General features: G+C 42.6%; 1 protein-coding gene across 2 annotated transcripts in view; it reads left to right on the forward strand.

The window, feature by feature from the left end:
• The window catches only part of ABHD1 (abhydrolase domain containing 1), a 161,825-nt gene that overhangs the window by 109,577 nt on the left and 35,067 nt on the right, over window positions 1-17,181 (forward strand). For both annotated transcript variants that reach the window (XM_063441839.1, XM_063441840.1), the window contains one exon: window positions 5,586-5,751. In XM_063441839.1, coding sequence (XP_063297909.1) covers window positions 5,586-5,751 — 166 coding nt within the window. The remainder of the gene's footprint in view (window positions 1-5,585; window positions 5,752-17,181) is intronic.

The following is a 17,181-nucleotide window of genomic DNA, read 5'->3' on the forward strand; positions in this document are numbered from 1 at the left end:
TGCTCAGTGAGTTTACATGTTAGAGGGAGTGGGGTATAGTGACAATAACAGAGGGATTGAGGCCCTGCTCAGTGAGTTTACATGTTAGAGGGAGTGGGGTATAGTGACACAATAACAGAGGGATTGAGGCCCTGCTCAGTGAGTTTACATGTTAGAGGGAGTGGGGTATAGTGACACAGTAACAGAGGGATTGAGGGCCTGCTCAGTGAGGTTACATGTTAGAGGGAGTGGGGTATAGTGACACAGTAACAGAGGGATTGAGGGCCTGCTCAGTGAGTTTACATGTTAGAGGGAGTGGGGTATAGTAACACAGTAACAGAGGGATTGAGGGCCTGCTCAGTGAGTTTACATGTTAGAGGGAGCTGGGTATAGTGACACAGTAACAGAGGGATTGAGGGCCCTGCTCAGTGAGTTTACGTGTTAGAGGCAGTGGGGTATAGTGACCGTAACAGAGGGATTGAGGGCCCTGCTCAGTGAGTTTACATGTTAGAGTGAGTGGGGTATAGTGACACAGTAACAGAGGGATTGAGGGCCCTGCTCAGTGAGTTTACATGTTAGAGGGAGTGGGCTATAGTGACACAGTAACAGAGGGATTGAGGGCCCTGCTCAGTGAGTTTACATGTTAGAGGGAGTGGGGTATAGTGACAGTAACAGAGGGATTGAGGGCCCTACTCAGTGAGTTTACATGTTAGAGGGAGTGGGGTATAGTGACAGTAACAGAGGGATTGAGGGCCCTGCTCAGTGAGTTTACATGTTAGAGGGAGTGGGGTATAGTGACACTGTAACAGAGGGATTGAGGGCCCTGCTCAGTGAGTTTACATGTTAGAGGGAGTGGGGTATAGTGACACAGTAACAGAGAGATTGAGGGCCTGCTCAGTGAGTTTACATGTTAGAGGGAGTGGGGTATAGTGACACAGTAACAGAGGGATTGAGGGCCCTGCTCAGTGAGTTTACATGTTAGAGGGAGTGGGGTATAGTGACAGTAACAGAGGGATTGAGGGCCCTGCTCAGTGAGTTTACGTGTTAGAGGGAGTGGGGTATAGTGACAGTAACAGAGGGATTGAGGGCCCTGCTCAGTGAGTTTACATGTTAGAGGGAGTGAGGTATAGTGACACAGTAACAGAGGGATTGAGGGCCTGCTCAGTGAGTTTACATGTTAGAGGGAGTGGGGTATAGTGACACAGTAACAGAGGGATTGAGGGCCCTGCTCAGTGAGTTTACATGTTAGAGGGAGTGGGGTATAGTGACACAGTAACAGAGGGATTGAGGGCCTGCTCAGTGAGTTTACATGTTAGAGGGAGTGGGGTATAGTGACACAGTAACAGAGGGATTGAGGGCCCTGCTCAGTGAGTTTACATGTTAGAGGGAGTGGGGTATAGTGACACAATAACAGAGGGATTGAGGCCCTGCTCAGTGAGTTAGAGGGAGTGGGGTATGGAGGGAGTGGGGTATAGTGACACAGTAACAGAGGGATTGAGGGCCCTGCTCAGTGAGTTTACATGTTAGAGGGAGTGGGGTATAGTGACACAGTAACAGAGGGATTGAGGGCCCTGCTCAGTGAGTTTACATGTTAGAGGGAGTGGGGTATAGTGACACAGTAACAGAGGGATTGAGGGCCTGCTCAGTGAGTTTACATGTTAGAGGGAGTGGGGTATAGTGACACAGTAACAGAGGGATTGAGGGCCGGCTCAGTGAGTTTACATGTTAGAGGGAGTGGGGTATAGTGACACAGTAACAGAGGGATTGAGGGCCTGCTCAGTGAGTTTACATGTTAGAGGGAGTGGGGTATAGTGACACAGTAACAGAGGGATTGAGGGCCCTGCTCAGTGAGTTTACATGTTAGAGGGAGTGGGGTATAGTGACACAGTAACAGAGGGATTGAGGGCCCTGCTCAGTGAGTTTACATGTTAGAGGGAGTGGGGTATAGTGACACAGTAACAGAGGGATTGAGGGCCCTGCTCAGTGAGTTTACATGTTAGAGGGAGTGGGGTATAGTGACACAGTAACAGAGGGATTGAGGGCCCTGCTCAGTGAGTTTACATGTTAGAGGGAGTGGGGTATAGTGACACAGTAACAGAGGGATCGAGGGCCTGCTCAGTGAGTTTACATGTTAGAGGGAGTGGGGTATAGTGACACAGTAACAGAGGGATTGAGGGCCCTGCTCAGTGAGTTTACATGTTAGAGGGAGTGGGGTATAGAGACACAGTAACAGAGGGATTGAGGGCCCTGCTCAGTGAGTTTACATGTTAGAGGGAGTGGGGTATAGTGACACAGTAACAGAGGGATTGAGGGCCTGCTCAGTGAGTTTACATGTTAGAGGGAGTGGGGTATAGTGACACAGTAACAGAGGGATTGAGGGCCCTGCTCAGTGAGTTTACATGTTAGAGGGAGTGGGGTATAGTGACACAGTAACAGAGGGATTGAGGGCCTGCTCAGTGAGTTTACATGTTAGAGGGAGTGGGGTATAGTGACACAGTAACAGAGGGATTGAGGGCCCTGCTCAGTGAGTTTACATGTTAGAGGGAGTGGGGTATAGTGACACAGTAACAGAGGGATTGAGGGCCCTGCTCAGTGAGTTTACATGTTAGAGGGAGTGGGGTATAGTGACACAGTAACAGAGGGATTGAGGGCCCTGCTCAGTGAGTTTACATGTTAGAGGGAGTGGGGTATAGTGACACAGTAACAGAGGGATTGAGGGCCTGCTCAGTGAGTTTACATGTTAGAGGGAGTGGGGTATAGTGACAGTAACAGAGGGATTGAGGCCGTGCTCAGTGAGTTTACATGTTCGAGGGAGTGGGGTATAGTGACACAGTAACAGAGGGATTGGGGGCCTGCTCAGTGAGGTTATATGTTAGAGGGAGTGGGGTATAGTGACACAGTAACAGAGGGATCGAGGGCCTGCTCAGTGAGTTTACATGTTAGAGGGAGTGGGGTATAGTGACACAGTAACAGAGGGATTGAGGGCCTGCTCAGTGAGTTTACATGTTAGAGGGAGTGGGGTATAGTGACACAGTAACAGAGGGATTGAGGGCCTGCTCAGTGAGTTTACATGTTAGAGGGAGTGGGGTATAGTGACACAGTAACAGAGGGATTGAGGGCCTGCTCAGTGAGTTTACATGTTAGAGGGAGTGGGGTATAGTGACAGTAACAGAGGGATTGAGGCCGTGCTCAGTGAGTTTACATGTTCGAGGGAGTGGGGTATAGTGACAGTAACAGAGGGATTGAGGGCCTGCTCAGTGAGTTTACATGTTAGAGGGAGTGGGGTATAGTGACACAGTAACAGAGGGATTGAGGGCCTGCTCAGTGAGTTTACATGTTAGAGGGAGTGGGGTATAGTGACACAGTAACAGAGGGATTGGGGGCCTGCTCAGTGAGGTTATATGTTAGAGGGAGTGGGGTATAGTGACACAGTAACAGAGGGATCGAGGGCCTGCTCAGTGAGTTTACATGTTAGAGGGAGTGGGGTATAGTGACACAGTAACAGAGGGATTGAGGGCCCTGCTCAGTGAGTTTACATGTTAGAGGGAGTGGGGTATAGAGACACAGTAACAGAGGGATTGAGGGCCCTGCTCAGTGAGTTTACATGTTAGAGGGAGTGGGGTATAGTGACACAGTAACAGAGGGATTGAGGGCCTGCTCAGTGAGTTTACATGTTAGAGGGAGTGAGGTATAGTGACACAGTAACAGAGGGATTGAGGGCCTGCTCAGTGAGTTTACATGTTAGAGGGAGTGGGGTATAGTGACACAGTAACAGAGGGATTGAGGGCCCTGCTCAGTGAGTTTACATGTTAGAGGGAGTGGGGTATAGTGACACAATAACAGAGGGATTGAGGCCCTGCTCAGTGAGTTTACATGTTAGAGGGAGTGGGGTATAGTGACACAGTAACAGAGGGATTGAGGGCCTGCTCAGTGAGGTTACATGTTAGAGGGAGTGGGATATAGTGACACAGTAACAGAGGGATTGAGGGCCTGCTCAGTGAGTTTACATGTTAGAGGGAGTGGGGTATAGTAACACAGTAACAGAGGGATTGAGGGCCTGCTCAGTGAGTTTACATGTTAGAGGGAGCGGGGTATAGTGACACAGTAACAGAGGGATTGAGGGCCCTGCTCAGTGAGTTTACATGTTAGAGGGAGTGGGGTATAGTGACACAGTAACAGAGGGATTGAGGGCCTGCTCAGTGAGTTTACATGTTAGAGGGAGTGGGGTATAGTGACACAGTAACAGAGGGATTGAGGGCCCTGCTCAGTGAGTTTACATGTTAGAGGGAGTGGGGTATAGTGACACAGTAACAGAGGGATTGAGGGCCCTGCTCAGTGAGTTTACATGTTAGAGGGAGTGGGGTATAGTGACACAGTAACAGAGGGATTGAGGGCCCTGCTCAGTGAGTTTACATGTTAGAGGGAGCGGGGTATAGTGACACAGTAACAGAGGGATTGAGGGCCCTGCTCAGTGAGTTTACATGTTAGAGGGAGTGGGGTATAGTGACACAGTAACAGAGGGATTGAGGGCCCTGCTCAGTGAGTTTACATGTTAGAGGGAGCGGGGTATAGTGACACAGTAACAGAGGGATTGAGGGCCCTGCTCAGTGAGTTTACGTGTTAGAGGCAGTGGGGTATAGTGACACAATAACAGAGGGATTGAGGCCCTGCTCAGTGAGTTTACATGTTAGAGGGAGTGGGGTATAGTAACACAGTAACAGAGGGATTGAGGGCCCTGCTCAGTGAGTTTACATGTTAGAGGGAGTGGGGTATAGTGACACAGTAACAGAGGGATTGAGGGCCCTGCTCAGTGAGTTTACATGTTAGAGGGAGTGGGGTATAGTGACACAGTAACAGAGGGATTGAGGGCCCTGCTCAGTGAATTTACATGTTAGAGGGAGTGGGGTATAGTGACACAGTAACAGAGGGTTTGAGGGCCCTACTCAGTGAGTTTACATGTTAGAGGGAGTGGGGTATAGTGACACAGTAACAGAGGGATTGAGGGCCCTGCTCAGTGAGTTTACATGTTAGAGGGAGTGGGGTATAGTGACACAGTAACGGAGGGGTTGAGGGCCTGCTCAGTGAGTTTACATGTTAGAGGGAAGGGGGGTATAGTGACACAAAAGGTAAGGGTAGGGTAGAAAAGTAGGTTGCTAGGATAGTATTCATTGAGGGCTTAGTGGAATCAGGGTGTGGGGAAGGAAAGCTGTTCACAGTTTAATTGATAGGCTTTCCTAAAGAAGTAAGTTTTCAAAGATTTTTTGAAGAAGTGGAGACTGGGTGAAAGTCTAACGGAGAGGGGAAGAACGTTCCATAGGAATGGTGCAGCCCTAGTGAATTTATTATAGACTGTAACAGGGCAAGGTAGTCAAGGCGAGAGAGGACAGTGGCACGGACAAGCACCTTTGCCGTATCAGGCGTTAAATAGGGGCGGATGCGCGTTATGTTTTTGAGATGAAAGCGGCAGGATTTGACGATTAATTGGACATGAGGGGTGAAGGAGAGGTCGGAGCCAAAGAGAACACCCAGGCAGCGAGCCTTAGCGGTAGAATTATACGTACTACGGGATTTGAGTCTGATACATTTTATCTATTGTCCTTTTCCAGTCTCATTCTATCAGGGAGTTTGATGAACGATATACATCCGTTATATTTGGTTTCCCGACATGTGATGATTATTATCGTGCTGCTAGTCCTTACAACAAATTAAGCAAAATTCGCACCCCGGTTCTTTGCCTCAATGCTTCAGATGACCCATTTTCACCAAATGATGGTAAGCAATCATTGATCATTTAAAATATGAGATTAGTAGAATGAGAGTGAGCTGAATGCCCTGCACAACAATAAAGTACTGTGTATGCAGGTCTTCCATAGTATATTAACAGACAATATGCATTGAAATGTAAAACGCCTTATAACTAACATCTGCAAAGTATATCAAGAACAAACATAAAACAATCAGGAAATATCATTTAGAAAGACATAGGGAATACTTCAGATTACAGTTACATGTGCCCATAATGTTCAGCCTCTCTCACATCTGTTTTAGCTGTTGATCCAAAAAAAGGAAAAATAACATTTTGTGCTTTCCAATTTTGCAAAAAAATAGTCAAAAAATCTTTCTTCGTCCCAGAATGCCAGTCAGATCCCAAGCCTCTATAACAATTCCTTCTCGTGTGTTGTTATCCCTAATTCGCTTACATTAAGGGTATGAGTTGCTTGTGCAAACTTTACCCCAAAGTGCATAACTTTGCATTTTTCTACAATAAATTCCATCTGCCATTTTAGTGCCGAGTGCCCCAATCTATCTAAATCCCTCTGCAACAAGGCAATATCCTGCTCACATTTTATTACTTTACAGAGTTTTGTGTTATCTGCAAACACTGACACATGACTTTCAATGCTGTCTTCAAGATCATTTATAAATATGTTAAACAGAAGCAGTCCCAGAAGAGTACCCTGAGGGACACCACTTGCCACCTCTGTCCAGCTTGAAAATTTACCATTAATGACAACTCTTTGTACTCTATCCTTAAAGGAACACTATAGTCACCTAAATTACTTTAGCTAAATAAAGCAGTTTTAGTGTATAGATCATTCCCCTGCAATTTCACTGCTCAATTCACTGTCATTTAGGAGTTAAATCACTTTGTTTCTGTTTATGCAGCCCTAGCCACACCTCCCCTGGCTATGACTGACAGAGCCTGCATGAAAAAAATAACTGGTTTCACTTTCAAACAGATGTAATTTACCTTAAATAATTGTATCTCAATCTCTAAATTGAACTTTAATCACATACATGAGGCTCTTGCAGGGTCTAGCAAGTTATTATCATAGCAGGGGATAAAAAAATCTTAATTAAACAGAACTTTCAATAAAGAAAGCCTAAATAGGGCTCTCTGTACAGGAAGTGTTTATGGAAGGCTGTGTAAGTCACATGCAGGGGGGTGTGACTAGGGTTCATAAACAAAGTGATCTAACTCCTAAATGGCAGAGGATTGAGCAGTGAGGCTGCAGGGGCATGTTCTATACACCAAAACTGCTTCATTAAGCTAAAGTTCTTCAGGTGACTATAGTGTCCCTTTAAGCCAATGTTCTACCCAAGAACAAGCATTTTCGTCTAGACCGATTTCTGTTAGTTTGAAGACTAACCTATTGTGAGGAACCGTATAAAATGCCTTGGCAAAATCCAAGTAGATCACATCCACTGCAACACCCTGTCATGGGAAAACAGAAATGTTTATGTACCATAAATTCTTTTTTCCTTAATATGGTGACAGTACACAAGTATTTCCTCATTCTAAGACAAGTAGTCTAAAAAAATAATAAAAAGTTTTAAATATGCACTTCCCCTATATAGCCCAACGAGTGACCAACTAGCTTAGTTCATATCAATGAAATACCAAAATATAACTTATTATACAAAAAAAGAAGGGATATTGTATTGTAATTAAGGAATTTGCAATAAGTAAAAATGGCTGTTTTTCCTAACATATTGTGGCAGTATACAAATGGGATATAGCAAGATCAACAATCAAAAAATGGCAGGAATTCATAAAACTATGGCTTGGAGCACCTTTCACCCAAAACCAGCATCTGAGGATGAGAATGTCTATCCTGTAGTGTTTCATTAATGTGTGAAAAGTTGACCATGTAGCAGCTCAGCAGATGAAAATGCCACAGGGAGTTGAAAACTGCCTTCAATTCCCTGAAATTTGATGATCGGTAAGAGTCTTTTGCAGACCAGACTGCTTGGCACATATGAGATTGAAGATGCGCCACCCAACCTAGCTGAGAGGCATCTGTAGTTAAAATTAGCCAATCTTTTTGCTTGGAAGATAGATCTCTTGGTAGGAAGTGTGATGGACCGACTGGCACCCCAACTGGGTACCTCTGTCAAGCTTGCTTCCTAGCTCTCCTCCGGGACACAGGAGTGCTTCAGCCCCTAGCCGCCGCATGCTTGGCTGGGGTCTCTCCGTCGCTTCCCGCCCTGGAACAGGATCCTGGGTACAGATTCAAGTGATTAAGCTCTCCTGCGGAGAGTATAGCTGATCCAAACACTAGCCAAAACTGAGTGAAGGGTGTAAAGGAACTGCTTTATTATAGCCAAGCTACCTGCTTTTATACACTGCCCCAAGCATGGGGTCTCCATCCAATGCAAGACAAGCCCCTCCCACAAATATCTGTGCCTGGGAGATAATTGAGTTAACCCCTTAAGGACCAAACTTCTGAAATAAAAGGGAATCATGACATGTCACACATGTCATGTGTCCTTAAGGGGTTAAAGACCGGTATCTTCAAATGGTCGTATTTTAAAAACTATAAATCCTACAGTGAAGAGCTTTATATTGTGAGAATCACAAGACCCAGACCTACATTTTGATGTATAGTATGTCTCTGAGATATTAACAATGAAGGCACAGTCGCAGTTTAGAAATTGCCCTTCAAATGTGAGCTTTGCAGAGTGGCGTTTTAATGAATGTCAATGGACTGCGTGAGTTGCAAACAAATGGTCATGTTGCGAAAACAATCAGGACTATGGCTTAGCTGTGGACATTTTTAGTGGCAGCAGGGATAGCTGAACGTTTTGATATAAGATTTGTGTAGGTGGGCTTGAAAATGAGGGAGTAGTGGCAGTTTAGAAATCATGTCCTGATTTTTCAGCTTTTGCCAGCTCCCACTCTAGCTTTGCCATTCATTCCTATGGGACAAATTTCGCCACAAGAACGACGATATTCCGAGAACCATTCAGCGAAACGTTCCACAAAGTAATAGCAACGCGATCGGGAACAATCTGCACGTTTTGGTAAATTTTTGTCTATGTAGTGTAAAAACTGTGGGAGGAGTTAGGGTGGCAAATTTGGCTATAATAAGAATAATAATAACTAGAAAAGCTACAATTTCTGGGGAAATTGTGAAGTGTTCTTGCCTCCACCAGTAGTATACAACTGGAGTGGGCGGAGTAACTGTTATTTATTTATATAGCACATTTAATTGCAACGTTGTTGCACAGTTACATTAAAACATACAGTTATAAAAACATTAGCAGGTGCAAATGGCCCTGTCTATGACATCACTTGCTGCTGCAGCCTTGCACAGGTCAGAGTATTTTTGCGGTTGCCATCTTCAAACGGTCGTATTTTAAAAACTATAAATCCTACAGTGAAGAGCTTTATATTGTGAGAATCACAAGACCCAGACCTACATTTTGATGTATAGTATGTCTCTGAGATATTAACAATGAAGGCACAGTCGCAGTTTAGAAATTGCCCTTCAAATGTGAGCTTTGCAGAGTGGCGTTTTAATGAATGTCAATGGACTGCGTGAGTTGCAAACAAATGGTCATGTTGCGAAAACAATCAGGACTATGGCTTAGCTGTGGACATTTTTAGTGGCAGCAGGGATAGCTGAACGTTTTGATATAAGATTTGTGTAGGTGGGCCTGAAAATGAGGGAGTGGTGGCAGTTTAGAAATCATGTCCTGATTTTTCAGCTGTTGCCAGCTCCCACTCTAGCTTTGCCATTCATTCCTATGGGACAAATTTCGCCACAAGAACGACGATATTCCGTGAACCATTCGGCGAAACGTTCCACAAAGTAATAGCAATCCGATCGGGAACAATCTGCACGTTTTGGTAAATTTTCGTCTATGTAGTATAAAAACTGTGGGAGGAGTTAGGGTGGCAAATTTGGCTATAATAAGAATAATAATAACTAGAAAAGCTACAATTTCTGGGGAAATTGTGAAGTGTTCTTGCCTCCACCAGTAGTCTACAACTGGAGTGGGTGGAGTAATTATTATTATTTATTTATATAGCACATTTAATTGCAATGTTGTTGCCCAAAGTGCTTCACAGTTACATTAAAACATACAGTTATAAAAACATTAGCAGGTGTAAAAGGCTTTGTCTATGACATCACTTGCTGCTGCAGCCTGGCACAGGTCAGAGTATTTTTGCGGTTGCCATCTTCAAACAGTCATATTTTTAAAACTATAAATCCTAAAGTGAAGAGCTTTATATTGTGAGAATCACAAGACCCAGACCTACATTTTGATGTATAGTATGTCTCTGAGATATTAACAATGAAGGCACAGTCGCAGTTTAGAAATTGCCCTTCAAATGTGAGCTTTGCAGAGTGGAGTTTCAATGAATGTCAATGGAAGGCGTGAGTTGCAAACAAATGGTCATATTGTGAAAACTATCAGGACTATGGCTTAGCCGTGGACATTTCTAGTGGCAGCAGGGATAGCTGAACGTTTTGATATAAGATTTGTGTAGGTGGGCTTGAAAATGAGGGAGTAGTGGCAGTTTAGAAATCATGTCCTGATTTTTCAGCTTTTGCCAGCTCCCACTCTAGCTTTGCCATTCATTCCTATGGGACAAATTTCGCCACAAGAACGACGATATTCCGAGAACCATTCAGCGAAAAGTTCCACAAAGTAATAGCAACGCGATCAGGAACAATCTGCACGTTTTGGTAAATTTTTGTCTATGTAGTGTAAAAACTGTGGGAGGAGTTAGGGTGGCAAATTTGGCTATAATAAGAATAATAATAACTAGAAAAGCTACAATTTCTGGGGAAATTGTGAAGTGTTCTTGCCTCCACCAGTAGTATACAACTGGAGTGGGCGGAGTAACTGTTATTTATTTATATAGCACATTTAATTGCAACGTTGTTGCACAGTTACATTAAAACATACAGTTATAAAAACATTAGCAGGTGCAAATGGCCCTGTCTATGACATCACTTGCTGCTGCAGCCTTGCACAGGTCAGAGTATTTTTGCGGTTGCCATCTTCAAACGGTCGTATTTTAAAAACTATAAATCCTACAGTGAAGAGCTTTATATTGTGAGAATCACAAGACCCAGACCTACATTTTGATGTATAGTATGTCTCTGAGATATTAACAATGAAGGCACAGTCGCAGTTTAGAAATTGCCCTTCAAATGTGAGCTTTGCAGAGTGGCGTTTTAATGAATGTCAATGGACTGCGTGAGTTGCAAACAAATGGTCATGTTGCGAAAACAATCAGGACTATGGCTTAGCTGTGGACATTTTTAGTGGCAGCAGGGATAGCTGAACGTTTTGATATAAGATTTGTGTAGGTGGGCTTGAAAATGAGGGAGTAGTGGCAGTTTAGAAATCATGTCCTGATTTTTCAGCTTTTGCCAGCTCCCACTCTAGCTTTGCCATTCATTCCTATGGGACAAATTTCGCCACAAGAACCACGATATTCCGAGAACCATTCAGCGAAATGTTCCAAAAAGTAATAGCAACGCGATCGGGAACAATCTGCACGTTTTGGTAAATTTTTGTCTATGTAGTGTAAAAACTGTGGGAGGAGTTAGGGTGGCAAATTTGGCTATAATAATAATAATAATAACTAGAAAAGCTACAATTTCTGGGGAAATTGTGTGAAGTGTTCTTGCCTCCATCAGTAGTCTACAACTAGAGTGGGCGGAGTAACTGTTAGTATTTATTTATATAGCACATTTAATTGCAATGTTGTTGCCCAAAGTGCTTCACAGTTACATTAAAACATACAGTTATAAAAAATTAGCAGGTGTAAAAGGCTTTGTCTATGACATCACTTGCTGCTGCAGCCTTGCACAGATCAGAGTATTTTGGCGGTTGCCATCTTCAAACGGTCGTATTTTAAAAACTATAAATCCTACAGTGAAGAGCTTTATATTGTGAGAATCACAAGACCCAGACCTACATTTTGATGTATAGTATGTCTCTGAGATATTAACAATGAAGGCACAGTCGCAGTTTCGATATTGCCCTTCAAATGTGAGCTTTGCAGAGTGGAGTTTCAATGAATGTCAATGGACTGCGTGAGTTGCAAACAAATGGTCATATTGTGAAAACTATCAGGACTATGGCTTAGCCGTGGACATTTCTAGTGGCAGCAGGGATAGCTGAACGTTTTGATATAAGATTTGTGTAGGTGGGCCTGAAAATGAGGGAGTGGTGGCAGTTTAGAAATCATGTCCTGATTTTTCAGCTTTTGCCAGCTCCCACTCTAGCTTTGCCATTCATTCCTATGGTACAAATTTCGCCACAAGAACGACGATATTCCGTGAACCATTCGGCGAAACGTTCCACAAAGTAATAGCAATCCGATCGGGAACAATCTGCACGTTTTGGTATATTTTTGTCTATGTAGTGTAAAAACTGTGGGAGGAGTTAGGGTGGCAAATTTGGCTATAATAAGAATAATAAGAATAATAATAATAATATATATGTGAGATAACATTAAGTGGTCTTGCTATGCAAGAACACTTAACTAGAAAAGCTACAATTTCTGGGGAAATTGTGTGAAGTGTTCTTGCCTCCACCAGTAGTCTACAACTGGAGTGGGCGGAGTAACTGTTATTATTTATTTATATAACACATTTAATTGCAACATTGTTGCCCAAAGTTCTTCACAGTTACATTAACCCCTTAAGGACCAAACTTCTGGAATAAAAGGGAATCATGACGTGTCACACATGTCATGTGTCCTTAAGGGGTTAAAACATACAGTTATAAAAACATTAGCAGGTGCAAATGGCCCTGTCTATGACATCACTTGCTGCTGCAGCCTTGCACAGGTCAGAGTATTTTTGCGGTTGCCATCTTCAAACGGTCGTATTTTAAAAACTATGAATCCTACAGCGAAGAGCTTTATATTGTGAGAATCACAAGACCCAGACCTACATTTTGATGTATAGTATGTCTCTGCAATATTAACAATGAAGGCACAGTCGCAGTTTAGAAATTGCCCTTCAAATGTGAGCTTTGCAGAGTGGAGTTTCAATGAATGTCAATGGACTGCGTGAGTTGCAAACAAATGGTCATATTGTGAAAACTATCAGGACTATGGCTTAGCCGTGGACATTTCTAGTGGCAGCAGGGATAGCTGAACGTTTTGATATAAGATTTGTGTAGGTGGGCCTGAAAATGAGGGAGTGGTGGCAGTTTAGAAATCATGTCCTGGTTTTTCAGCTTTTGCCAGCTCCCACTCTAGCTTTGCCATTCATTCCTATGGGACAAATTTCGCCACAAGAACGACGATATTCCGTGAACCATTCGGCGAAACGTTCCACAAAGTAATAGCAATCCGATCGGGAACAATCTGCACGTTTTGGTATATTTTTGTCTATGTAGTGTAAAAACTGTGGGAGGAGTTAGGGTGGCAAATTTGGCTATAATAAGAATAATAAGAATAATAATAATAATATATATGTGAGATAACATTAAGTGGTCTTGCTATGCAAGAACACTTAACTAGAAAAGCTACAATTTCTGGGGAAATTGTGTGAAGTGTTCTTGCCTCCACCAGTAGTCTACAACTGGAGTGGGCGGAGTAACTGTTATTATTTATTTATATAACACATTTAATTGCAACATTGTTGCCCAAAGTTCTTCACAGTTACATTAACCCCTTAAGGACCAAACTTCTGGAATAAAAGGGAATCATGACGTGTCACACATGTCATGTGTCCTTAAGGGGTTAAAACATACAGTTATAAAAACATTAGCAGGTGCAAATGGCCCTGTCTATGACATCACTTGCTGCTGCAGCCTTGCACAGGTCAGAGTATTTTTGCGGTTGCCATCTTCAAACGGTCGTATTTTAAAAACTATGAATCCTACAGCGAAGAGCTTTATATTGTGAGAATCACAAGACCCAGACCTACATTTTGATGTATAGTATGTCTCTGCAATATTAACAATGAAGGCACAGTCGCAGTTTAGAAATTGCCCTTCAAATGTGAGCTTTGCAGAGTGGAGTTTCAATGAATGTCAATGGACTGCGTGAGTTGCAAACAAATGGTCATATTGTGAAAACAATCAGGACTATGGCTTAGCCGTGGACATTTTTAGTGGCAGCAGGGATAGCTGAACGTTTTGATATAAGATTTGTGTAGGTGGGCCTGAAAATGAGGGAGTGGTGGCAGTTTAGAAATCATGTCCTGGTTTTTCAGCTTTTGCCAGCTCCCACTCTAGCTTTGCCATTCATTCCTATGGGACAAATTTCGCCACAAGAACGACGATATTCCGTGAACCATTCGGCGAAACGTTCCACAAAGTAATAGCAATCCGATCGGGAACAATCTGCACGTTTTGGTATATTTTTGTCTATGTAGTGTAAAAACTGTGGGAGGAGTTAGGGTGGCAAATTTGGCTATAATAAGAATAATAAGAATAATAATAATAATATATATGTGAGATAACATTAAGTGGTCTTGCTATGCAAGAACACTTAACTAGAAAAGCTACAATTTCTGGGGAAATTGTGTGAAGTGTTCTTGCCTCCACCAGTAGTCTACAACTGGAGTGGGCGGAGTAACTGTTATTATTTATTTATATAACACATTTAATTGCAACATTGTTGCCCAAAGTTCTTCACAGTTACATTAACCCCTTAAGGACCAAACTTCTGGAATAAAAGGGAATCATGACGTGTCACACATGTCATGTGTCCTTAAGGGGTTAAAACATACAGTTATAAAAACATTAGCAGGTGCAAATGGCCCTGTCTATGACATCACTTGCTGCTGCAGCCTTGCACAGGTCAGAGTATTTTTGCGGTTGCCATCTTCAAACGGTCGTATTTTAAAAACTATGAATCCTACAGCGAAGAGCTTTATATTGTGAGAATCACAAGACCCAGACCTACATTTTGATGTATAGTATGTCTCTGCAATATTAACAATGAAGGCACAGTCGCAGTTTAGAAATTGCCCTTCAAATGTGAGCTTTGCAGAGTGGAGTTTCAATGAATGTCAATGGACTGCGTGAGTTGCAAACAAATGGTCATATTGTGAAAACAATCAGGACTATGGCTTAGCCGTGGACATTTTTAGTGGCAGCAGGGATAGCTGAACGTTTTGATATAAGATTTGTGTAGGTGGGCCTGAAAATGAGGGAGTGGTGGCAGTTTAGAAATCATGTCCTGATTTTTCAGCTTTTGCCAGCTCCCACTCTAGCTTTGCCATTCATTCCTATGGGACAAATTTCGCCACAAGAACGACGATATTCCATGAACCATTCGGCGAAACGTTCCACAAAGTAATAGCAATCCGATCGGGAACAATCTGCACGTTTTGGTATATTTTTGTCTATGTGGTGTAAAAACTGTGGGAGGAGTTAGGGTGGCAAATTTGGCTATAATAAGAATAATAATAATAACTAGAAAAGCTACAATTTCTGGGGAAATTGTGTGAAGTGTTCTTGCCTCCATCAGTAGTCTACAACTGGAGTGGGCGGAGTAACTGTTATGATTTATTTATATAGCACATTTAATTGCAATGTTGTTGCCCAAAGTGCTTCACAGTTACATTAAAACATACAGTTATAAAAAATTAGCAGGTGTAAAAGGCTTTGTCTATGACATCACTTGCTGCTGCAGCCTTGCACAGGTCAGAGTATTTTGGCGGTTGCCATCTTCAAACGATCGTATTTTAAAAACTATAAATCCTACAGTGAAGAGCTTTATATTGTGAGAATCACAAGACCCAGACCTACATTTTGATGTATAGTATGTCTCTGAGATATTAACAATGAAGGCACAGTCGCAGTTTAGAAATTGCCCTTCAAATGTGAGCTTTGCAGAGTGGAGTTTCAATGAATGTCAATGGAAGGCGTGAGTTGCAAACAAATGGTCATATTGTGAAAACTATCAGGACTATGGCTTAGCCGTGGACATTTCTAGTGGCAGCAGGGATAGCTGAACGTTTTGATATAAGATTTGTGTAGGTGGGCCTGAAAATGAGGGAGTGGTGGCAGTTTAGAAATCATGTCCTGATTTTTCAGCTTTTGCCAGCTCCCACTCTAGCTTTGCCATTCATTCCTATGGGACAAATTTCGCCACAAGAACGACGATATTCCGTGAACCATTCGGCGAAACGTTCCACAAAGTAATAGCAATCCGATCGGGAACAATCTGCACGTTTTGGTATATTTTTGTCTATGTAGTGTAAAAACTGTGGGAGGAGTTAGGGTGGCAAATTTGGCTATAATAAGAATAATAAGAATAATAATAATAATATATATGTGAGATAACATTAAGTGGTCTTGCTATGCAAGAACACTTAACTAGAAAAGCTACAATTTCTGGGGAAATTGTGTGAAGTGTTCTTGCCTCCACCAGTAGTCTACAACTGGAGTGGGCGGAGTAACTGTTATTATTTATTTATATAACACATTTAATTGCAACATTGTTGCCCAAAGTTCTTCACAGTTACATTAACCCCTTAAGGACCAAACTTCTGGAATAAAAGGGAATCATGACGTGTCACACATGTCATGTGTCCTTAAGGGGTTAAAACATACAGTTATAAAAACATTAGCAGGTGCAAATGGCCCTGTCTATGACATCACTTGCTGCTGCAGCCTTGCACAGGTCAGAGTATTTTTGCGGTTGCCATCTTCAAACGGTCGTATTTTAAAAACTATGAATCCTACAGCGAAGAGCTTTATATTGTGAGAATCACAAGACCCAGACCTACATTTTGATGTATAGTATGTCTCTGCAATATTAACAATGAAGGCACAGTCGCAGTTTAGAAATTGCCCTTCAAATGTGAGCTTTGCAGAGTGGAGTTTCAATGAATGTCAATGGACTGCGTGAGTTGCAAACAAATGGTCATATTGTGAAAACTATCAGGACTATGGCTTAGCCGTGGACATTTCTAGTGGCAGCAGGGATAGCTGAACGTTTTGATATAAGATTTGTGTAGGTGGGCCTGAAAATGAGGGAGTGGTGGCAGTTTAGAAATCATGTCCTGGTTTTTCAGCTTTTGCCAGCTCCCACTCTAGCTTTGCCATTCATTCCTATGGGACAAATTTCGCCACAAGAACGACGATATTCCGTGAACCATTCGGCGAAACGTTCCACAAAGTAATAGCAATCCGATCGGGAACAATCTGCACGTTTTGGTATATTTTTGTCTATGTAGTGTAAAAACTGTGGGAGGAGTTAGGGTGGCAAATTTGGCTATAATAAGAATAATAAGAATAATAATAATAATATATATGTGAGATAACATTAAGTGGTCTTGCTATGCAAGAACACTTAACTAGAAAAGCTACAATTTCTGGGGAAATTGTGTGAAGTGTTCTTGCCTCCACCAGTAGTCTACAACTGGAGTGGGCGGAGTAACTGTTATTATTTATTTATATAACACATTTAATTGCAACATTGTTGCC

Source organism: Pelobates fuscus, chromosome 2, assembly GCF_036172605.1.
Source record: "Pelobates fuscus isolate aPelFus1 chromosome 2, aPelFus1.pri, whole genome shotgun sequence".
Taxonomy (NCBI): Eukaryota; Metazoa; Chordata; class Amphibia; order Anura; family Pelobatidae; genus Pelobates; species Pelobates fuscus.